The sequence below is a fragment of the Homarus americanus genome, unplaced genomic scaffold, assembly GCF_018991925.1.
Source record: "Homarus americanus isolate GMGI-L3 unplaced genomic scaffold, GMGI_Hamer_2.0 scaffold56009, whole genome shotgun sequence".
NCBI classification, from domain to species: Eukaryota; Metazoa; Arthropoda; class Malacostraca; order Decapoda; family Nephropidae; genus Homarus; species Homarus americanus.
Window position 1 is genome coordinate 6,616,695 of NW_024739542.1, and position 26,298 is coordinate 6,642,992.

Sequence of the window (26,298 nt, forward strand, 5' to 3'; positions counted from 1 at the left end):
TCATTACATCGACAAACAGAACCCTAAATATCCTTAACGGTAGAAGTTAATCCACAATTTTGCAAAGAAAAGATAAAAAAATAAATAAAAATAGACATAAAATCACAACAGGAGAAGCATCCACTGCACTAATCGGAAGCACGCTAGTTGCATTCCAAATTCCATCCGATGAGAAACGAAACTGGTCGAACATGAGTGGGAGCGTCGCCTGCATCTGAGCGGAAGCCCTTTGGTAGCTCCTTAGACCAGACGCTGCCAGTGACGCTTGAACCTTCAGGGGTGGATGGTGTCTGTGTGACGCGTCTGAAGGGGCGTGGGTGGTTGTGATGGGCATGGGAGGGCAATACGACGCCCGGGACTCTTATAAAAAGTACTATATAGGTAAGAGTACATAAAAGTGATAGTCACAGAAAATCTCAAAAGGTGATCATGAACAGAAAATATTTATACACCGTAATAGATTATAGCATTGTTCGTTATTGTGCACCAGTGATAACTCCACAGTGATAGAAAAAACCCCAGAGGATTAACGAAGTAAATATACTGAATAATAAGAGTGTCAGGATAGAAAGCTGGGTGCAGGAGGTAAACACACTACGAGGTGGCTGGTGGGGTGGTTGTGGATGTAACGTGATTCGTGGGGTAATTGACCGGAAATCGTCATGAGAACTTGACGGAAAATGTACAGAAACTTAATACAATATTTGGTCGTGTTTTCTCTCTCTCTCTCTCTCTCCATTCACACTTATCTCTTTCCTCCTCTTCTTTCTCCGTCTTCCTCTTCTACATTTTCTCCTCCTACTTCTACTATTTCTTGTCCTCTACTTTCTCCCCTTCCTCCTCCTCTTCTTCTCACCCTCTACTCTTCTTCCTCCCCTCCTATTATTCTTCCTCCTTTTCCTCCTCTTCTTCCTTCCCCTCTTCCTCCTCCCCTATTCTACTTCCTTCTCATCCTCCTCATCCTCCCCTCCTCTTATCCTCCATTTTCTCCTCCTTCTTCGTCATTTTATCCTCTAGTTTCCCCTTCTCCCCTTATCCTCCACTTCCTCCCCCTCCCACTTTCTCTTCATACATACATACATACATACATACATACAAAAACAATCATGTACTTTCATAATTTCCCACAATTATGGACATGTACACGTACTGCAGCCGGATGTGTACATGTTGTGTACGTTTGTGTCTTGTGTTCTGAGGTATCCTGTCAGTCATCTCTGCCGAAACGTGATGGTACGCAATATCTGAGACAGGATACACCATAATAACTTCCTTTAGTGTTGCATGTCCTTAGAAACATATAAGTCATCAAACTATCCTAACCTACCCTAATCTAACGTATTCTCACTTAACCTAACCTATCCTAACCTAACCTATCCTAATCTAACGTATTCTCACTTAACCTAACCTATCCTAAACTAACCTAACCTATCCTAAACTAACATAACTTATCCTAAACTAGCCAGCTTATCCTAACCTAACCTATCCTATCCTAACCTATCCTAACCTAACCTATCCTAACCTAACCTATCCTAACCTAACCAATGACAACCAACCCTAACCAAAATTAACTACCCTAGCTGACCTTATCTAACCTAACCTAACCTAACCATCTATAAAACATTTCTCACAACAACATCGTAATTACACAATGTTAAAATCAGTCGAACTTAAAATAAAACAAAACATGATATCGTGTTTGTTTCTTAGTGTGTTTTAAATAGAGAAAATGGGGAGAGAGAGAGAGAGAGAGTAAGATTATAATAAGTAAATAAATAGAAGAGACAAAGAAAAAGCTAAGTAAATATGTATAAGCAAAACAAGAGAGAGAGAGATAGAAAAATATGATAATGAAATTGACCAATAAAAAAAGAAAGAGTAAGAATGGGAGAGGAAGAGATAATGGATATATAGGGTAGATAAAGAGAGAGTGATAGGGTAGATAGATAAAAGAAAGAAATTAATAGACTTCTGGAATGTTAGCAAAGAAAACACAATAACGGAACTTATGCCTGGGTGACTTCGGGTCGATTTTCCTCGTCAGGTTCAGGTCACCGTTCCCATCCCTCCCCCCTCCCCCCTCCCCCCGCAACCCCAGGAACCTCGGGGGGAGGTAAAGTGGTGGGAAGAAGAACGGTCAAGAGTAGGGGAAGGAGAGAGTGAGAGGGATAAAGGAAGGAAGAGAGAGAGAGAGAGAGGATTGAAGGAGAGTGAGAGAGAGAAAAGAAGGGAAGGAGATGGGTAAAAGAAACAGTCAATAGGAGAGAAGGAAGAAAAGAGGGAGAGAGGAAGGTAATGAGGTGAATAAGAGGAATGGGCCAAGAGAGGAAGAGAAGGTGAGACAGAGTAAGGAGGGAAAGGAGATAGATAAGAGAATGTAAGGATGAATGTAGAAAAATATAATAAAACTGGGAATTAACACAACAAAAGAAAGACAATGAATGGAAAACACCCGAGAGGTTTGTCAAGCGTGAGTGACTGACCTTGAACTTTAACCCCGTGTGACCTCAAACAGCCACCTAGTTCATCTCTATAGCTGTTACTGACGAGACGAGGCAGACAGAGTTCAGATCGATTCATTAGGAGGTTATTGTAGCTGCTTCAAAACGCACATACGTACATACATACATACATACACACACAGCAAGGAATAGTGAACTCATATACTTACAAGGAAGAGATGGGGGAGATAGGAGGGAGAGAAGAGTGGATAGGAAAGGATTCACAGGAAGAATTAAAGAAGATGAAAAGAAAACAAATAAGAAGGGGAATAAATGAGGTGAAGAGGGATAAGTGGAGAGCCTATTAAGGAAAAGATCAGAGTTAGATAATGAACACGAGAAGGTGGTGGTCGTAACGGGAGGTATTGTCGGTCAGTCAAGTTAAATAGTCAATAGCCAGGTAGAAAAATAATTAAGTGCAGATGTAGGTAAATACTTATATATAACAATGAGTAAAAATAAGTAAATAAAAAAAAATATTAAAGGAATTATTTTTATATTTTTGGTTGAGTAAATTTCTGTTTCTTTGATCAAGTGACAATGTGATACTAAGATAGGAACAAATCAGTTCTGTAGATAAACATAGTTGTAGTGAAAGAACAGAATAAACTTCAAATACTAAGAGAGTATTGAAAGCTAGAAGAATCACCAATGTAAATATTGAGTGATAAATACAATTAAATGTAAATAAGAAAAAAGATGATAACTTAAGAGGAACTACAGAATGGCGAAAAAACATTGCTGGCGTCTGAGAACTCACCAAAACAACCAAGGCAATAGAAGATCTGTGGAGTGAGGGCACGAGTGAGTGAGAGAGAGTAACAGCAATCTTGATGAGGTCGATGAGGGGCATGAAACAGCGTCCTCAATTGCCTGACTCAAGAAGACACCTGCATGTGAGGAAAACTGTCCAAGAGGTTGTATGGTTGAAAGGGACTGACCGAAAGAGAGAGAGAGAGCTTCTTTTGATATCTTGACTCACCGATACTCTTGGTTCTCATGCGAAGGAAACAAAAGTTTTCCCCAAGACGACCAGAAGAAAGCAAAACAAGTGTATACAAAAGCCTCGGGGAAACAGGAGAGTTAGAATAAGGAGAAAGGAAAAAAAACTTGTGTGTGTGTATCAATCAAGAAACAAGAACAACAAAAGGCGTATGGAACTTATCAACCAACAGTCCATAGTGATTATCCAACCTTGTCTGACACGTACTGTGGATTATAAAGACACAGTTAAGGTGGAATAAAGTGCCTGTGTATAAGTGCGTTGGTGTGACGAAGTACAAGACACGGAGAGACTCAAAAGATCCAATCAAAGTGACGCAAAAGATTGATCACACTCTCCCGATTCGATTCACAGTAGAAGAAAAAAAAGTGGAATCTAGAATCGGTGTAAAAGAGGAGAGGTGTGGCGTAGAAGAGTGATTCGTGCTGCTAACAAAGAGGGTTGTAAGAGAGCGTGGAGCAGCAGGAGTGAGTGAGGAAGAGGAGGGGGGGGGGCATCAGTGGACACAGTTGAACGGACAAGAGGACTGTGGGCCGCTAACTCTCAACGACATGGCAGCCACAACCACCGTCACCACCGGAAGTAAGTCAGGATCTTCATAATTAACCTGTAGGGGTGTGTCTTTGTGAGGGAGAGACAGACAGACAGACAGACAGACAGAAAGACAGAGACAAACAGAGATTGATAGAGATAGAGAGAACAGGCAATAAAACAATTGTAGAAATAAAAATAATATGATTGTCACCTCTTTGTTATTCTCTAATTTTCTTTGTATCGCTTCACACTTTCCATCGTCATTTCTCTCTCTCCCCTTAGGAGAGTTTCAGTCGTATTAGATTAGGTTAGGTCAAGTAAGGTTAGGTTAGGTCAGGCCAGGCTTAGGGTCATGAAATTAATTATATCTTATTTCCTTGTTGAAGCTTGAGAGAGAGAGAGATAAATAAAAACAAGAATAAGAACAAGAGTGGGATACGGAAAGGATAATGAGAGAGGGAAGAGAATGAATGGAGGAAGATGAAAGGGTGAAAGAAATGAGTTCAGAAGGTGAGGAACGATAATTATGGAAGGGAAGGAAAAGGAGTGAGGGAAAAGAAGGAGGAAGGTAAGGGCGTGATGTGTAAAAGAGAAGAGGAAGAGGTGGTACTTGTAAAGGGGCAAAGGTGGAGGGAGGCGAAGGAAGTGAGGGACAAGGGTGGAAGGGGGTGTGAGGGAGGGGTGGAGGCGGGTGAGAGACAAATGTTGGGGAGGGGTAGAGGGAGGTGTGGTGGAGAGAGAGTATGGTAGAGGGGGGGGTAGGGGGAGGTGTGGTGGAGAGAGAGGTGTGGTGGAGGAGGTGTAGTAGGGGAGGGGTAGAGGGAGGTGTGGTGGAGAGAGAGAGTGTGGTAGGGGGAGGGGTAGAGGGAGGTGTGGTGGAGAGAGAGAGGTGTGGGGGGATTGGGTGCATGAGGGCGAAGGTGAGAGTGGCGAGTGGGGAGGAAAACCACAGTGTCCCGAACCATTGTGGGCACCACCTGTCGACCCACCCCACACCTGCCTGAGTCTGCTGCAGTCTCCCTTCTGCTGCTGTTGACCTGTCTGCTCGAGGCTCATACGGGACGGAAGACGAGCACTAACGCCTGCCGTCTGCTCGTGTTCGTCCTGTGATTGTATCTTCTCCGCGTCTCCTGTCTGCTGTTGTTTGACATTCTATGCTAACTATTCAGAGGTATAAATACAGAACTATTTGAGGTAACTAGCACCCTGTTGTTGCTATTATATTCTCTAAAGGACACGAATTGGGGCCTATTTCCTCTCTATTTACATCAGTTTTGTCGTCATTATGTCATTGAAGGGTTTGACTCAAGTTACTGCATTGTAGTTGTTTGATGGTCACTCAGAGGTCAGTGTGGTGTTAATATTCGATCTTATGTTACTCCTTAACTTGATCCTTTCTGTACCATACTTCTCCCTCCCTCCCTCCTTCCCTCCTTCTCTATTTAAGTTTTCCTTCTCCATTTATCTTCTTCCCTCCTTCTGTAATCAAGTCTTCCTCCTACCCTCCTTTTCTCCCCCCTCCTTCCATCCTCCCCTCCTATTTCACTCAAAAGTCTTCCTCCTGCTCTTCCCTCCCTCCCTCCCTGGCCACACCCCCACACCGTACACTCGCCACCTGCCGCTAACTCCCTCTGTTTTACATCATACAAGGCGACCGACCAACTTCAGGACTGGGCGCTTTGCTTGACTGCCACGTGGGTCTGTCAGAGGTGGAACTTTTGTCAGGGATGGAACTTTTACTCAATAAGTTATTGATAATTTTACAATGGTTGGGACTGGGCTGTTCTTATAGCGATCAGTTCGTGCACGTATGGGCTGGATGCGGTTGTGGTGTCGAACAGCAATTCTCGGGCTAGGGATCTCAGGTGGTAGTAGGAGCCGGTGTCGAGGATGGCGTAGAAGCTTCTTACCAAATTTGCAGATGAGGTCGTGGTGATGGTCAGTGAGAGTCGAAAGGGTCAGTGTGTTGAGCGCTTCTTGATATGTGGAGTAGGAAGGGGAGAGAATAATCTTGCATGCCCTCTTTTGCACTTTTTCTAGGTGTTTGTGTGTGGCATTTAGGAGGGAGACCAGGTGGGGAGGCATAGGTGAGCTTGGGAAGTATGAATGTTGTGTAAACACTGGGGAGCTCAGGTGCAGGAACTCCGAGGGACTTGAGTCGGCGGAGGTGGGGAAACTGGAGGATTTGACAACTTCACTGACGTGTGGTTTCCAATTTAGTTTGTTGTCTATGGTGACGCCGAGGAGCTTCGTGGAATCTACAACCTGGAGTGTGTTCGGACCTAGAGTAATGGAAGGAGGTGGGACAATGTCGGAGGAGAGGTTGATGTGCATAACCATGGTCTTGGTATGGTTGATGGTGACATGGTTGTTGGTGGCCCAGTTTTGGAGACTGTTCAATAAATCCTGAAGGGCGGTATAGTTGGGAGCAGAATTGTTGACGCTGATCCCAATGGTGGAATCGTCGACATATTTCCAGCGAGCAGGGGTTTCTCTTAGGGCATCATTGATGAGCATAAGGAAGCAGAGTGGTCCCATCTTGGTGCCTTGGGGGACGCCACAGGTGAGTGACTGAAAGGTGGAGACAGCCCCTCGGAAGCGTACAACTTGGCGTCAGTCACTGAGAATCTGTAAGCCATGGTATAAGACTTCTCCGAAGCCCGAGGTCAATAACTTTGTTGATGATTATATTGTGGTCGACTAGGTCGAATGCTTTAGTGAAATCAATGAAGGCGACAGCTACAGACGTTTTCGTTTCGAGATGGCGGTATATGTAATCGAGAAAGCTGACAAGACAGTGAGTGGTGGAGGAGTGTGTGTGTGTGTGTGTGTGTGTGTGTCTGTTGTCAGCCAGAGGTAAAATATATTTAACAAACGTACAAATCCACGTGAATACCTAACAATGGTTCATGAAACTGTCACTTTGTCCCCAGACTACTAAGGTAAAAACAAATGATAGCTCGACTCACGGTTCAATATCTCTCAAAATTCGACAGTTCGACCTCAGTTCGTTTTAAAAAAAATCGACAATTCAAACACAAATGACCAAGTATAAAATAAAAAATCGACAGTTCGACCAAAAGTGTACAAAAAAATCGACAGTTCGACCACAAGTGCCCGGTGATCACGTCGAGCCAGGCAGCGGTCACTGGGATTCCTGAACGTGGGAGTAGCGGGTTAGTTTTTTCAGTCAACATATATTTGCAGTCAGTGGAGACAACACAGGAGTTCATTGTGGTTTAATGGGATTTAATGGTGTTCCTCTAGGTTTAATGGTGTTCCTAACGGTTTGTTGGTGCTCTCAAGGGTTTATTGGTTTTACCAGTGGCTTACTGGTGCTTCTAAGGGTTTAGTGGTGCTCCCAAGGGTTTAATGGTGTTCCTAATGGTTTAATGGTGCTCCCAAGAGTTTAGTGGTGGTCCCAAGGGTTTAGTGGTGCTCCCAAGGGTTTAATCGTACTCCCAAGGGTTTAATCGTACTCCCAAAGGTTTAATGATGCTCCCAAGGGTTTAATTGTCCTCCTAATGGTTTAGTGGCGTTCCTGGGATGCACTGAGTCAAATCGCTGGCTCCCACAGATGCGGTAAACGGCTTAACTAATTGAATTGTTTTAGTTCAGTATCTCGACAGGTTTTCCTCACATTTTTTTTTCTGTAAAGTAAAAATAACAGAAAACAATGAATTGCCGAAAGTTATTTGAGAGAGAGAGAGAGAGAGAGATAGAGAGAGAGAGAGAGAGAACGTGTGTGTGTGTCAGAGATATAGACGAGTGATGAATGTGGGAGAGATAATGATGGTGGTGAGGTGATTTATGTTATCTCTTTGTCTCTTGTTGCTGTTCTTTCTTTCTTTCTTGTCTAATTCCTCGTTCCACTTCTCTCTCTCTCTGCTTTCGTCTCCTTCTTCCCTTCCCTTAAACGTTTATTCAATTTCTTGACTTGTTCTTCTCTCCTTCCATTCTCTCACATTCCCTCCTCACTCTCTCTCTCCTTCCTTTGGTGGTGGTAATTAAGGTGGAATCAGGTGGTAATGGTTAGGTGATTGAGCTCTACGTGATGTAACTGGCTTGGGCTGTCGTGATTGGTGGGTTTTACGTGATGTCATTGACCGAGACCACTGTGATTGGTGGGTTTTACGTGATGTCATTGACCGAGACCATCATGACTGGCTTTGATTGGTGGCGGCGCGTGTAGTGACCGAGAGTGAGTGTGTGACAGTTAGGTTAGTTCTCAGTTAATTCCGGGTTGTGTCGTGAGGGAGTTAATAGCTCCGGGTGTCGGTTTGGTTGACTGTTGTTATGTTTTCTGTTTGCTTCGTTTTTTTTTTTATTTGTTCGTTATACTTTTTTGTTAATTATCAATATTTTGTCTTTGTTTTCTTATTTCCTATTGTTATTGTTTTTTTGGTTTTCTTTTAGTTGTTCTGTTTATTATTAATTTTCTTGTTTATTTGTCATGTTTTTATTATATTCCTTTAATGACATGTTTATTTGTTTTTATTTTTGTTTGGTTGTCTTTATTGTATGTGTTTATGTTAGGGGAAAGGGATTTATTTCACTGTTTTTGTTTTTATTTTAATATTTTTTTATATATTTATTGTTATTGTCTTTGTTGTATTTGTATTTTCATTCTTATCTTTATATGTTGTTGTTGTTGTCATTCTTACCGGTAAAATCCTTCGTCAATCCTTTAAAATCCTAATCCAATCATCCCTGGATCCTCTTAGAATCCTTCATCGGCATCCTAAATTAGTCCTTTAAAACTGACCTAAAATAGACCCCCTAAAATATCACTGGTTTGCCTAAAATGTCACAATCCCTCCAATCTGTGCACCTTCTAATCACGTTGACCCCTAATCGGTCTATCTTCTAATCACGTTGACCCCTAATCGGTCTATTCTCTAATCATGCTGACCTCAATCGGTCCACCTTCCAATCACGTTGACCCCTAATCGGTCTATCTTCTAATCACGTTGTTGACCCTAATCGGTCTAATCGCGGTCTATCGTTTGACCCCTAATCGGTCTATCTTCTAATCACGTTGACCCTAATCGGTCTATCTTCCACGTAATCACTACAATCACGTTGACCCCTAATCGGTCTATCTTCTAATCACGTTGACCCCTAATCGGTCTATTCTCTAATCATGCTGACCTCAATCGGTCCACCTTCCAATCATTATGAGCCCAATATATGTAACCTCTAATCACATTAACCTAATACCCTCCAATCACTTTGACCTCAATTACGCTGAACCCAATTCCTGTACACACAATCGCAATGACCTTAAACTCTTTAGAGAACGCTAATATTAATGACTGCTAAAATAGGACACCTTAATTATAGAGAACGCTAATTTTAATGACTGCTAAAATGAGTGCTAATTCTCGTCGCCAATTGGGTGTAATTACCGCGGATGACGCCAGGTGATTCACAGGTATGGAGAAGAGAGTCAAGGTTAGAGAGAGAGAGAGAGAGAGAGAGAGAGAGAGAGAAATGGCTTTAGGAGAGGAGGAAGGGGAGAGAATAATGGGGGGAAGGACAAGAGGAAGTAAGAGTATCAGTAAAAGATATAAGGAGGGGGAGATGGAAGAGGAGTGAGGCAGAGAGAGATGGAAGAGAAGGAGAAGAGAGATAGGGAAGGACAGAAATGAAGAGAGATCAAGAAGAGAGATGGAAGAGAAGAGATAGGGAGATGGGAGAGACAGAAAGGGGGTCAATGAGAGAGATGGGAAGGTAACCAAGTCAGTGTGTATAAACAAACAGGTACAGTACAGGTAATCTACAGGTAATATACAGTATATATTTAAGAGTTTTTTTACAAGTGAAGTCTTACACACACACACACCACACACACACACCACACACACACACACACACACACCACACACACACACACCACACACACACACACACACACACACACACACACACACACACACACACACACACACACACACACACACACACACACACACACACACACACCACACACACACACCACACACACACACACACCACACACACACACACACACACACACACACATACACACACACACACACACACACACACACACACACACACACACACACACACACACACACACACCCACACACACACACACACACACACACACACACACACACACACACACACACACACACACACACACACACACACACACACACACACACACACACACACACACACACACACACACACACACACACACACACACACACACACACACACACACACACACACACACACACACACACACACACACACACACACACACACACACACACACACACACACACACACACACACACACACACACACACACACACACACACACACACACACACACACACACACACACACACACACACACACACACACACACACACACACACACACACACACACACACACACACACACACACACACACACACACACACACACACACACACACACACACACACACACACACACACACACACACACACACACACACACACACACACACACACACACACACCACACACACACACACACACACACACACACACACACACACACACACACACACACACACACACACACAGTAGATCTGTCATCATATACAAATGCTTTCTCTATGTGTTAATGAATGAGTTGGCACTGTGGTCTCTCTCTCTGAATGGGCGGATGGCAGTGAATGGGCGTGGATGGCAGTGAATAGGGTGGATGGCAGTGAATGGGCGTGTGGAATAGGTGTGGATGGCAAATGGGCGTGGGATGATGAATGGGCGTGGATGGCAGTGAATGGGCGTGGATGGTGAATAGGTGTGGATGGCAGTGAATGGGCGTGGATGGCAATGGTTGGGGCGTGGGCGTGAATGGGCGTGTGGTGAATGGGCGTGGATGGCAATAGGTGTGGATGGTGGTGAATGGGCGTGGATGGCAATGGTTGTGGCATTGGTGGCGTGGTGGTGAATGGGCGTGGATGGCAATGGCTGGAAGTGGGTGACATTGAATGGGCGTGGGTGCAGTGAATGGGCGGGATGGCAATGGCTGGAAGCGGATGACATTGAATGGGCGTGGATGGCGGTGAATGGTGTGGATGGCGATGGTGGGCGTGGATGGGCGTGGATGGCAATGGTTGGTGGGTGACATTGAATGGGCGTGGGTGGCAGGTGAATGGGCGTGGATGGCAATGAATGAAGTGGGTGACATTGATGGGCGTGGATGACAATGGGTGAACATCTGTGGGTGTGGATTGGCAGTGGTGGAAAAAGGGTGACGTGGATGGGCGTGAACCACGGCGGAAGATGATGATATGACAGAATTTATCAACACTATAACCACCATCACCTGCGTGGATGGGCGTATCACCCAATGGTTGTTGGAAGTAGGTGACGTGACTACTACTACCACCACCACCACGTCACTATCACCCTATCACCCTCACTACTACTACCACCACCACCACTATCACCTACCACCAGCACCAAAATCATCACCATATCCACCACCATCATCATCATCCTGCACACGCACACACACACAAGAACACACACACACAAAGACAATTAAGAATACAATTGGAGTTTACGCTGGAAATCGTGGAAAAACTCAACTTGAATTACAATTGTGACACCGACGATGTTGAACGCCCGAGGAAAATTGAACAAGAGAACTCTGATAGAGCGTTGTCTCTCTCTCTCTCTCTCTCTCTCTCTCTCTCTGGAACACAATAAGCACCGTTTTTAACCAACAATTTCAACGGTGTATAAGAAGCGCTCTAGATGGGTCTTGTGGTAAAATTTAAAAGTACAGTGACGCAAAGAGCAGTTATGTTTGAAGGTAAATGTTCACTTATTCACCTCTGTAATTTGACGGTCTTAGTTGGGTAGCGCTGGTTCTGATGGTACGTTGTGAGAATGGAGAGAGAGAGAGAGAGAGAGAGAGAGAATAGAACAGAACAAGGAGCTTTTTATTTAGGAATCGACTATTGTCAGGTTTGTTAAGTGATCAATTACTCTATTGTTTGATTCAACTTCCAATATTATTATTTTCGTTCATACTGGTGGAAAGGTTGAGAGAAAATGGGGGAGAAGGAGGAGGAGAAAAAGGGGGGGGCAGAGGGGGCTTAAGTGTTTTAGACATTATTTATATATATCGTAGTGAAGATTTTATTTACTATTACAAATACAGTGTGATATAAAATACAGTGAAACCTCTATTTAACGGACTATTACAGTGAGGAAATTCCGTTATATCAAGGGTCTGTTAGATTTGAAACCGTTAGATATAAAAAAAAATATATAATGGATTATATATAGAGGTAAGTCCGTTATATGGAGGTTTCACTGTATTAAGAATGTTCCCCAAGTGTAAACAGTTTTAGTGAGACGAGGGAAGAAGACTACTGAAACTATTCTTATCACAGAGACGGATATTAAGAGTTGGTGATAAGGAGGAGTCAATTGTATAAACCTTTGTCATAGATAATCCACAAATACATGAAATTATTGGATGTAATTGAGAGGAACATATCGAAATATCTGAAGGGGAAAACACCGAACTCGCATTATGTGGTTAAGTCAGGAAGAGGAACTAACCAAAACATATTTAATCCCCTGAAGGAGGTGAAAGTATGTGTGGTCAGGTCCCGGGGTGCTTGAGTTAATCTTCCCAAGAGGATCATTGTTGAGTAGTGAGTGAGGGGTAGGGGGAGGTGTATGGGGGAAGGGGAGGAGAGGGGTGGGGGCAGGTATATAGGGGAAGGAGAGGGAGGAGAGGGGTGGGGGAAGAGGAGAGGGAGGAGAGGGGTGGGGGAAGAGGAGAGGGAGGAGGACAAAGTGGATGATAAATATATTTTCATTCATTAAGTTTCATAATAAAAAAAATTATCCCCATTATCGTCCTCGTAATCTAGATCATAAACAAATTGTACTAACTCTCTTTTTCTCTGTCCCCAACACACACAGAGTCGCCCCTCGCTGTCAGAGAAGGAGCGGTGTTTGGTTCGTCGTAACTCTAGCCTCAACACCCAGCTCTCCCGTCTTCAGATACACTGCAAGACCCTCAACTCTGAGAACTCTACACTGGTGAGATGATCTTCGTGGATTCATTCGTAAACCAGATGATTATTATTTTCTGAGTTACTTAAATGTTTTTACTTTTATTAACTCATTTATTACAGGAATTTATTGGTTTTTATTTTTATATTTTTTTCTTGTTTGTTTAATCATTTGTTTGTTTATTATATGGGTTAGGTTAGATTGAGGTATGTTAGGTTAAGTGATTTAATTTTTAGCTATGGGATCACCTGAAATTGGGAGGTAGGGAGGAATATATGACAGTAGTGTAGATGACGAGGAAGTTATAAGGTAGAAAGATTGAGATTGATTAGAAAACAGAGAAGAAAGAGGGATTGAAGGTAAGAAGAGAGTGTTGGATAAGTAAGGGATGATAATGGTGGAGAAAGATAGATAATAATGAGTGATAGACTATGAGGCTACTAAGTGTTGGATGATTGGTGGTGATGGTGATAATGATTGATGATGACGACGATAATGACGACGATGATAATAATGACGACGACGATGATGATGATAGTCTATGTATTTAATCATCAGGTAAAATAAGCTCGGGGATAATTACGTAAAAAAAAAACTTAAATGTTCCCACACACTCAAACAACAATACTCGTCAGATAAAAAAATATATAAACAAAATCTAATTAATATAGAAGGCAGTAACGGGGCCCAGATGTTGTGTTGTTGATGTACAGTCGCAGGTTGTGGTAGCCGGATGTTCCACGAGGTATAATGATAGCCTGTTTACACGTGACCACCGGGGTGGGGTGGGGTGGATCGGGCTGGGCTAGGCTGGTGAGGGTCTCAAACTTGCTCTATATGTCAATTGGGTTTCTAGGGTAATGAGAGAGAGAGAGAGAGAGAGAGAGAGAGATAATTAATAATAAATTGTCGTAGTAGTTGTTCAGAATATGATTAAACAGGTCGATATAGTCACCCACAGAGTTAGACATACATACGAACATAACCTTGGAAATGTGATCGGTTCTACGCAGGAACATGTCCTTGGTGTTACCTAGTGGTGAATTATAAGCTCACAGCAATGAATAATAATAGCGAGGTGTGTGAATTTTGTTATACATTTTACTGACTCAATTACATTATACAATATAAGTTTAAACATACAAACCAAAAAACAGGATATAATCAATGGAATGTTAATCAAGCGAGAAGATAAAAACCTTAAATTATCAACTGGATCCATTTCCGCAACAGCTGATTGACAGTAAACAAACACCTCGTAGCTTTGTTGACTTTGTCGGGAAAATATCGCCTAAAACTGACATTTTTCTGATTTGCGTTACAACTTTTAGTAAGAAATTTCATAGATTCTCATAGTTTAATAGTTAATGTCTCGTTGACCATTATTTTCTCTTTTAAGGGAATTCGGAAATAATGAGGTTACCTTTACCTGTTGAGATTAAGAGAGAGGCTGCATCATCTTACCTGTAATTCCCTCATTAACTCCAGTGTCTTTACCTACTACTGCCCTTATTGTCCAGCCTTCCCTTACGGTATTTCTCAGTTTCCTTCCCTCTTCCCCATTTTATGTCATCTTCCTCCTCTCTTTCCTTCTATCCTTTCCATTTCTCCTTCCTCTCTATCTCTCCCTCCATTCTTCTTCACTTCTTCCCCCCTTCCTCATATTTTTTACTTCCTTCCTCTTCATAGTAATAATAATAATGATGTGTGTGTGTGTGTGGCCCCTGGTGAAGCTCAACTCGACCACACCATCACCACCATCATTCCATTACACTCTTGTTATTATCACAGTCCGTTACTAGCACCCTCCCTCACACCTCACCCTCCCTCACAGCACAAGGTAGTAGTTCTTGGTCATTACAATGCGCCGTTACTCGTGGTTGAGAAATAACATGATATAGACCTTTTGCATACACGAAGCACCAACTAGCTAGCCAGCTGTCATTTGTAAACATGACACTCAGCGAGCGTAAGTTTCTGCTCCAGGTTAGAGTCATTATCCAGCAACAGGTGGAAGGGAAGGGAAATCCAAGTTTCTCTTGCCTGTTGGATAGTATTTCTTATATGAGAACTGACAGACAGACAGACAGACAGAGTACGGAAACACTGAGGATGACTCGAAACTTGAAAATGTTTGCCGAAAGATTCAGTTGTTGGACATGATAGTGTTACATTCTTCTCACCTGCAGGTTAGTCGTAGTGGCTTCTCGCCGGCGGAAGAATATTAATCCAGGTTGCCGCTGAGTAATACGCACTAATGTTATGTCTCTTGAGTGCAGTAAACCTTATATAAAAATGTTTCCATTGCAAGACAAAACTAAACGAACATAAAATAAACACAGTATCTAACAATCTTGCTCTTAACTTTGATAAAAGAAATTGCACCAAGAGAAGAGAATGAAAAAAAATAGAGGATTTTTTAATAAAACGAGTAACACCTGAAAGACCAGGTGTCGTCACTAATAACTGGTTGCATTCATCATGTACCCGAAACCTTACACCTCACAGGTGTGTTGTTCATGAACAAGGTCACCTTAACAACACCTGCACAGGAACCTCATGACACCACAAGGCCAAAATCCACCACCGTCTCTTGTCATACATATTACCTCCTAAATCTGTTGTATATTGTATAAGAAATGGAGAGTTTACTTTCACATGAGCGATAAATGCACAGTCATAGGAGAGGAAGTGACAGTAAAGTGTTCGGTATATGTGAGGTAGTTCCTGGTTCAGATATGTGTAAAAGATACAAAAAATAATTGATAAATGAACAGAGTCTAAATCAAGTAAAAAAAAAGTTCATACTACTTCATCTGTGTCAAGAGTTAGCTGGTATGACGCCACGCCCTGTAAACCTCCTGGACACTGTCAAGAGTTAGCTGGTATGACGCCACGCCCTGTAAACCTCCTGGACACTGTCAAGAGTTAGCTGGTATGACGCCACGCCCTGTAAACCTCCTGGACACTGTCAAGAGTTAGCTGGTATGACGCCACGCCCTGTAAACCTCCTGGACACTGAAACACGTCCTTAGTAGAGCTGCCACAAAGGAAAGATCATGGGCAAATTTTTTAGGTATTGAAACTGTATTGATTTTTTTTCCTCACCGTAGCTAAGAGAACTCCCCGACTTATGGACACTCAATAAAACTATCTCGACAAAATTGTGATGAAAATATATAACTATTTTCAGAGGACGTCAACCAATTAAACCTGATCTGACTAAACTATAACGTACCTCTGGTTGTTAAAGACAGGTTATGATTGGCTTAAGTTAGGCGGGTCTGGTGACGTTAGGGGTCTTGTTCGTGGTAATTTTCCAACTTAATGGGTTTTGTTTAAGAAGAAAGGGAGTAAAAGCAGTATTACCAGAAGAGACTTGGAGTAAAAATGTATTACCAGATGAAAAGACAAAAAAAAATTACAAGAAAAGACTAGAAGTAAAAACAGTATTGCTAGAAAAAAGACTGGGGGCAAAACCAGTTTTGTCAGAACAGGTTTTTAAGGAAAATCATTGCCAGAAATGAGAAATGATATGAAGTAAAAAGAAACAGCATTACCAGAACAGCGGCGAATCACAACAACCCTTCCAAAATGACTTGACACGTTCTACGGTACAAAATAGAATGTTATTTCCGGGTAATTTTTGTTTCACTTTGATGTCTGTCTGTCTGTCTGTTATGTAAACTGTAAGATTGTGTACGCCTGTTTGCCTCTTTGACTTGCATATCATATTGTTTATATCTGTTTGATTAAGACAAACAAAAACATATAGAGACAAAGAGGGAGAGAGAAAGGGTGGGGGGGGGGTAGAGATAGAGAGAGAGATGGAGACAGGGAGACAGAAATATAGAGATACAGTGAGGCAGAGATTAAGAGAAACAAACAGAGAGATAGAGACAGAGATATAGAGACAGAGAGATAGAGACATACATAGGTAGAGAAAGAAAGAGGTAGAGACAGAGAGAAACATGAAATCAAAACCCTCATTATGTAACACCTTGAGAGATCATGTCAATAAACCACAACCTCAAGGGTCTCGTTCTCTCGCTGACAGAAAAACAAGATGGAAGTGGAGCTGGAGAGACCACTGGACCTGAGAGATAAAGAGAGACACAGACAACGAGAGATGCAACTGTTGAAGAGGAAGAACACAGAGTTGGCCACCATCACCAGAAAGTTGGAGGAGAAAGTCAAAAATCTCGAGAAGGTAATGAAATATGGTTGTATAATTCACTGAGTCTGTTGTTTTAAGAAAGTTCAATGAGAGGAAATTAGTTTTTTTTTACCAAGTGTTCAGGGAAAAATATTAAGTAGTTTTTTCCAGAAATTTTAGAGATTAATTTTTAGTCCTATTTTTTATTTATTTTTTACCAGACAGTTCAGTACAAGAGAGAGGTTTAGAGTTATTTTCCATTTTCAAATTTTGTTCCTGAGTAAAAAATCAGAGCGGAGTTAATTTTTTCTATTGTTTTCTAGTGAGTTTAAAGGAGATGAATTTGAGAGTTTTTATATTTATCTTCGATTACCTCAAGGAGTTGTTTTACCTTGTCTTGCCATCTGTTCCCATCCTGTGGGGTTAGTGTTAGGAAGGTCATCCACCCATAAAACTTAGCTTAAACATGACTGATGGCAAATGGGTCACCAGAGCTGTGTCCATACACTGGTCTCTGCTGCATTTTCTGGGCTGGTGATCCTGGGTTTGTAGTGGTAAGGGAGGGGGATACCCCGTCCTAGTTTTACCCAACAACTGGGTGAAGCCAAGAAGGTGAATTAATTATTTGCTTTTCTTTTAAGAAAGGTTAAAACCAGATATATTTATGATTTTGTTTTCCATTTCTCAAGGAGGTCAAAGACATTCTAAAGTTATGGATGACTTTTTTTCAATAAAGATCAAAACAGAGAGAACGTCAGACAGAACTTAGATTTTTACATTTGTTTTATATCATATTTTAAACACTGATTAAGCAAAATGTAAAATGTCGAGGTTTATGAAGCTCTAATTTTTCGTTAGTTTTCTCAAAATATTCCAAAATATAAGATAAATAAATTAAAATGAATAACTTAGATTATATGATTATCTTCCTTAAGAAATATAGTTACTCCACAACACTAACATGTCCTTCACTTTTCAGAAAACCAAAGAGTCACCCGCCACTGAGCGTCGCAACCAGCTGGTGGTGAGACAAAGGGAGAAGGAGGCGCTGTACGAGAAGCAACTCCACGAGAGAGACAAGGAGATACAGAGACTTAAACAACGCATGAGAGAACTAGTCAGGAAACTCACTGGAAAGAACGGCGAGGTAGGACTACCCTGGTGAACGTATTTCTAAGTCATATCGGGGACTTGGTTTATGGGAAGTGGTCTAAGGTACAGGTATAGCGTGCTTATAAACAGTAGGACAGGTACAGAGGCAGTTTTCTATTTCATATTATGCATAGTATAGTATTTTTACCCAGAGAAATAGTGATTTATATGTATTAATGATATAGCACTTTATATGAGACAGTTGATATAATATTTCTTCAATTATCACAAGGAAAAATTATTATCGTAGGCTTTGCAAAGTCATTGTGGTTAGCCATTGTTCTTTTAGCTGGTTAATATACCTCACTGACTCGTCTATCCACAAAATTCTATATCAATTCGAGCATCATAGGGATAATATTGGGTAACTTGATATCACACGGTTAATAATACTGTACCTGTATTTACTGTATGTATAGTGAAAGTAAATATACAAGCGTTCCCCCTGGTAATCTTTGTCTCTTTTTCTGTGAGGTGAAAGTGAATCATTTTCTATGATTCCCTAAATTATATGGACTTATTTGTGGGTGACTATACAATATATATATACACACACACACACACACACACGGGAAAAGGGAAACAACGGAGCACCTTAGCTTTCGTCTTTATTCAAGACATCTTCAGAGGCAACTGGATTACATGGACAGAGAGAGGCTTAAATATACAGGGTGACCTTAAAAACATGAGGTCAGGTCATAATGATGTCATCCACTAATCCCCACACCAACACACACGTAGAGGAGCTTAAGAGAAGGGGGGTGACGTGACTAGTCAGGTCAGGTCAAAAATAAGGGACCCACAAAATAACTATCATACATCTAGATCAAAGGTTTTCAAAGCATTTTTAACCTTGGGCCACTGACAAATAAATTTATGTAACATATTATCAGTTTTGAACTGACCATCACTAAGGTTTATTGATTTTAATTCCTTAATCAAACTAGCTTCAACCAGAAGTCTTTCTGTGACACAAGATGATTTAAATACTTCTAAGCTTTTTTCCCAAGCAATGGGGTGATTATTATTCCTAACATGAACGAACAGGGCACTGCTTTCAGATGCTGTTCTGATATTGTACTTATGTTGTTTGATTCTGAGCTGCAGTGTTTTTCCTGTCTGTCCTACATAATTACAATTACATTTGCTACATGGAATACAATAAACACTTCCATTTACATTCAAACTTGGGCTATTCCTTATTAACATATTGGTAATGGTTGAGTCATACTTGAAAACAACATTAATATTTAGAAGCTTGAGGGACCGAACTAACGGGACAAATTCATTACGATAGGGCAGAGTCAAAATATTCTTAAGTGTAGGAACTTGTCTGGTTTGAGAGGAATGAAAGGATTTTTTAGCCCTTTTAAAACAACGATCAACAAACACAGAAGGGTACCCGAGTTTCTGTGCAATGGAACGAATGTGTTTCAATTCATCGTCAATAAATTCAGAGTCACAAATACGCAGACATCTTAAGAACATAGCAGAAAAAACTGACATTTTGGTAGACTCAAGGTGATTCGATAAAAAGTGAATGAAACTGTCTACCTGTGTGGGCTTTCTATATACCTTAAATTTATAGTTTTGGCCATTTCTCATGATAAGCATATCAAGGAATGGAAGGGATCCATTTATTTCTCTTTCAATTTTGAATGTGATACTTGGGACAATATCATTAAGCTTGTCTAAAAATTCCAATGGGTCACTGTTTCTAGGCCAAAGACAAAGAACATCATCTACATATCTATACCATGGAGGAATAAAGTCCACTATATTGGGTAGTAATCTAGACTCAAAAAACTCCATATAAATACAGGCTAGAGGAGCAGAAAGACAATTACCCATGCTCATGCCAAATATTTGCTTGTAGAACTTCCCATTTGCTCTAAACACATTGTCAGTTACGCATAACTCTATGGAGCACATAGAAATATATATATATATATATATATATATATATATATATATATATATATATATATATATATATATATATATATATATATATATATATATTATATATATATTTATTTATTTATTTATTTATTTATTTATTCATTACGGGGAATAGCCCACCAGGGCACAGGTAATTGACCCACAACGGGGCATAGGGGGCGAAAAAATAAGAGTAGAAAGAAATTAAAAATAGAAAAGAAATATTATATTAATCTACACAACGAAGATGCCGGAAAACCATCTTTTTAGAGCGAGAGAGATTGTATGAGTATGGAAACACAGAGGAAGGCAGATCATTCCACAGTTTAGCTGCTTGAGGAAAGAAGGATCTATTGTTACGGGTTATTCTAGTGTGACCGACATCCACAGAGAAACGGTGGGCACCGCGGGCAAGACGTGTGTTACGAGCCCACGGCCTCGCCGGCGGTACACAAGATGCCAAATCCACCGAACATTGCCCGTTAAAGTACCTGTAAAAGAGAGAGTGAAGCAACATTGCGGTGAAAAGAAAGGGAAGGCCATAACGCTAATTTTGTATGTTATTCGACTCATTACTTCAACTGGTAACTGACAACACCTGTAAACAATGTATTATTCGTGTTGGATGAGTTGCCATCACTAACGAGATATTCCTAATTAGATGTTTGTAACATAAACCAAGTTAATAAAATCAACGACTTTAGAACACATGCCATCACGTGACAACAACTACAAAGACGACCGTTGTCTTATCAATGGTTCTGACCAGATGTACAGTAACAATAATTAATAAAATCAATATTTATCTTAGTTGGATTAATGCTAATACTCACCTACGACAATTACTTATTTTATGTTATACTTACAAGTGTCTGGATCAGCAGAAGCCTCGGCCATCAGTCTTCCCAGTTCCCATAATGCATGTTGGAATAATATACTTTAATTTAGTGTTAGAAAATCGACAATTGCGTACATTAGAAAGAACACAATTGTCTCTCAGTGTAATTTACAACGAATTTACTGTTAAGATTATTCTAATACAACTATTGGAATGTTTCTTAGATATTGTGAATTGTAAAAAAAATTATCCGGTCAGGTAAGTTTTCATCATTGTACAAACATTAATGTCAAACCCTATCAGTGTTTGTTGCTTTGGACTAATGCGCTACGGGATAGAGCATAATATATTTCAGCGAGCAATATAAAGAAATTAAAAAGAAAGAACAAAATGTCATTAACAATTAAAAGCAGAACTAAGCATAAGGAACTTGGAGTGATTAAATCGCTTCAGTTTTGTCATAGGTGAAGCTGGTGGGCGTCTCGGAGCCTTGTTGTGGGAGGAGCCGTGGGGGGAGGGGAAGCAGCATAGCGGAACACTTGTAGTAAAACGGTTAGAAATAGTGTATGATAACGAACGAGGGAGAGTGTACGTTACTCTTTATCCTGGACGCCTGCACACGGTGGTGGCGAGGGGCGTACAAGAATGAATAGAGAAGAGCTGACCTTTACGGGGATAAACAATTTAAACCACACGACGCGCTCATGATTGCCACTGAAATTTTAATGCGTATTGGCCTTACATCACCGTCCGCCAGGGTGGGGAGGGGGGGGGGCGTTCCGATGTAGTGTCTTCAGCATTGTCCCACAGCCCTCGTAAGGCCCTCATCATGGCCTACAAGGACTCCACATGCTGGTCTGGGTCACAACGTTGGGTCTAATTGGATAGGGAAACCCAGTCTATGATTTTCTCACAGCCAAATTTAAAAACGGATTTAACTAGGAACTCGAATCTCGTATCGTAAGACATAAACTATTTCACTGTGGTAATATTTTACACGACAGATCCCTGAACACCTAACCGCAGGACTCATTGAGGGTGTGGGAATTGACACCTTTCTCCCATGACTTGATACTTCTCTCCCATGACTTGATACTTCTCTCCCATAATTTGACACCTCTCTCCCATATCACAACGTGTCCTTCCATATCTCACACCATGTCCTCCTCCATGTCCTCAGATCACGCGGGCACAGAGCACGCTGGAGCTGGAACAGATCATTCGTACTGTGACCAAGGAGAGACTACAGCTGGAGAGACACCTCGCGGCCGCCAGTGAGGTAAGTACATACCTATCTACCGAACTGCTTTTACACCTTATTGTTTTCTCCTATGTTCCTTTCCGCTTTACTTCTTTTGTCCATTATTTTAATTGAATCATTATTATAGGATATATATATATATATATATATATATATATATATATATATATATATATATATATATATATATATATATATATATATATATATAATTTTTTTTTTTCTTTTTCTTTTTCTTTACTGTTTACCACTATTGCAAATTGTGTAGCTAATGTTTTCCACTTTAGTTTAGTTTACCTTTCAATATTTCTCATTCTCTTGTTTCATTTCACCGTTTTCTCTGGTCACCTTCGCATGGGTGGCTAGCATCGTCATTTAGATGTATACATATTTACCGGTTTATACAATCGACTCTTCATTTACATATGTTTATATACTGTACACGGATACAGTCGCGCATATTTATATGACTGTAAGTCTTTATGGTCATTGGTGTTAGTCTGCTGCAAGTTTGATATCGTAAGAGAGTTTTGAGTGACGCATGTGCAGTATATATATTAATTTCAACCACTACTACTACTACTATTACCATCATCATCACTACTACAACTGCTACTAATACAACAATAACTACAACAACAACAACAACCATTACAAATACTCCTATTCTTGTTTTTTTTTCAGGGCAACTATTAATAGTATCAATGACAAGTTTATGCAAATAAGTGAAGGTCTTCGTCAAAGTGAGGTTCCGAGCAAGTAGGTCATGTAGGGGGGAGGGAGCAATGGTGGCGTAAGGGGTAAGGGTAAAAGGGAAGGGGGTTCTGAGATGCAAGACCACAAAGGGGACGTCCTGGGGGGGTGGAGGAGGGGGTGTTTGTGAGGGAATAAGGTGTTTTAGAGTGTGTTGTGATGAGAGATGTGGTGTAGGGTTCTCTCTCTCTCTCTCTCTCTCTCTCTCTCTCTCTCTCTTTTTTCTCTGTTTACCTGTCTGTCTGTCTGTCTCTGTCTTTCACTCTCTTCGTTTATCCGTTTGTCTATCTCTCTGTCTTGGTCTCTCTTACTTTCCGTTTATCTACCTGTCTGTCTGTCTACGTTTATCAGTTTCTCTTTCTCTCTCTCTCTATCTCTTTCCTTTTTCTCTTATATGTTTCTTCTCTATTCGAAACACAAAATAATTTACAACTCATATTTAGAAACACAGAACAGCCACCTTTCTGATCCCTGTTCAGTAAGTGGAGGGGAACGGGGAGAGACGACTGGAAGAGTACTAGGCAGAACCCAGTCATAAAGTCTTAAAAAGTGAATCCGACTGAAGTAATCATTAACCCTCATTCACTTCGCAGGATTAAAATGTTACGATATTAGTCATGACTGATGAGGTCTTGATAACTGACTTACAATACACACCTTGTTCTTCTTCTTGTTCTTGTCTTCGTTGTTGTTCTAGTTGATGTTCTTCTTCTTCTTGATGATCATTCTTAAATACAAGTAATTAAAAAACAAAAAAAATCACGGACTAACGAAAATATATTAAAAAAACACTAAAACATAAAATAAAGGAAAACGTGACTTAATTAGCAAGAGCAGTCACAATTCACCCTTAGACCGCAGTGGTGTACGGTGGCGTCGACAGCTTCTCTCCATAGTTCTCCATCTCCTTAAGTCCCCCCCCCCCTCTACTTAATCCTGACGGTCGTTTTCTATGGTGTCCCGCAATGCACCAGGGGAAGAGGATGGGGGAGTAGGGTGTTGGTGGGTTAGTGGTGTGGCTGAGTGGACAGAAAGATGAGGGAATGTAAGTTACTCTCGTGTGTTTCCCATCCTAAATAAAGTGTCAGCCTCTTGTCAGTACTGTCGAGTTTGTTTGCCGTCTTCTGGTTGGTATTTGGTTAGATTCCCGACTAGATATCAACGAAGGAAATACAATAAAAATAAGTCAGTGTATGATAGTGATAGATTACTTTTTGCCAAATGGTTGATATTTGGTTGTACTATGAACCAAATATCAATATATAAAGACATTAGCTGAGTACATTGATGAATTATAGTTAATAGAGGAATAAAAGTGATAGAAATATAGGAATTTGGTGATTAATTAAGAGAGATACATGCGAATTCATCAATTGATTATCTAATAAAAACTAATACGTGATCACTAAAGACAAGTAAAAAAAAGAATTTATATATTTATTTTAACAAAAACCTACAACAAACCTACAATAAACCTAACGTAACCTAACCTAACCTAACCTAACCTAACCCTCCATCGTAATATATGTACCCAGGGAGCAGCATCCTCATGAACTCTCATGTATACAGTTGATGTTAATAAAGTGCAGCCTTTTTTTTTTCGTCTTTATTAGCGATTTTACCTGAATGAATGTTTGTCTGGTTTCATCGAATCATTGAGGTAGTGACAAAATGTTTACCAAATGTTAAAACAAAAAATATGACGTTGTTATGAATTTATTTTTGCTTTTTATATATTGTGATGAATTTATTTATGCATTTTAGTTCTTTCTTTTACCCTGGGAAGCTGGAAAGGGTAAAACTTAAACCAGGCAACAGGAGTAAGTGTATTAGCTGTCTGTTCTCGACAGTGCCTCAGTAACAGAAGCTCATGACTTCACGATGACCCATTCGCCAAGAGCCTCGTAGCAGGAACTGTGCCCTCGTACCGGGAGTTAAAGTGAAAGCAAAGTGGACTATACTGACACAAGGGTGGCCAATACGTGGTCATCAGCACAGTTAATGACGAGTGGTTGGCGGGGCGTGAGCTGGGGAGGGGCTGAGGGAGGGGGGCTACATCAGCAAGGCGCCTGGGGGCTAGTGTGGCCTGGTGACGTGGGGGTATTTTTTTTCTTCCCTCAGTCAGCCACATAGTGTTGGGAAATTCAGCTGGAGGGAAATGTTTGTAATGTAGACTCACACATCTGCTTTCACCACGATTATTATTATTATTATTATTATTATTATTATTATTATTATTATTATTATTATTATTATTATTATTATTATTATTATTATTATTATTATTATTATTATTATTATTATACGGCAACAGTTACTAGCATCAGCGTCTACAATAACCAGCATCTATTATAACAACCACTACGACAACACCTACAACATGTTATTATGTAGTCACGTCAAACCAATCAACAACAATAACAACAATCAACAACATGGGCAATCACAATCAATATTAATAACAAGTAAACAAACAAACAAGGAAAAAACAATGTTACTATTACGACTTTTATTTATTACTGTTACGACTACTGCTATGACTACTAACACTACTACTACTACTACTACTATTGGCACTACCACTACTACTACTACTACTACCACCACCACTACTAACACTACCCACCACCACTACTTAACTAGCACTAGACCTTGTACACTCCGCAATGGTCATTCTTCATCGCCGTACAACAAGACCTTTAGCGACTGTGGTCATGAATGTTGCCGATGGCGCATTGTATACCGCACTCCAGCTTTATGCCAAGGCCGCAGGATATGCCCTTAGTAGCATCGTACATGAATAGATATGCCTCTCATAGCCTGTAACGGAGATAATGCCACTTGCAGCGTTAGCAGGGGTTAGTAGATGCCTTTAAATTTACCTGTATTGAACATAATTTACCTGTATTTAACATAATTTACCTGTATTTACCTGTATTTAACCTAATGTACCTGCATTAATTTATCCCTTATACCTGTCGCCGTATCAGGTATTAGTAAGCGCTTCATTGTATACTTGTACTAAATTAGGTCGAATCTTTAGCATACCTTGGGATAGTACTCGTATATGCCCTTTATATATACCTGTAT

At 40.7% G+C, this 26,298-nt stretch overlaps 1 protein-coding gene across 1 annotated transcript in view; it reads left to right on the forward strand.

Moving 5' to 3' along the window:
- Positions 1-258: 258 nt before the first annotated feature.
- Positions 259-26,298, forward strand: part of LOC121874927 — a 319,796-nt gene continuing 293,756 nt past the window's right edge. The window contains exons 1-6 of the mRNA XM_042379284.1: positions 259-381; positions 3,037-4,086; positions 13,015-13,134; positions 17,165-17,317; positions 18,243-18,410; positions 22,375-22,473. Coding sequence (XP_042235218.1) covers positions 17,174-17,317; positions 18,243-18,410; positions 22,375-22,473 — 411 coding nt within the window. The 5' untranslated portion in view covers positions 259-381; positions 3,037-4,086; positions 13,015-13,134; positions 17,165-17,173. The remainder of the gene's footprint in view (positions 382-3,036; positions 4,087-13,014; positions 13,135-17,164; positions 17,318-18,242; positions 18,411-22,374; positions 22,474-26,298) is intronic.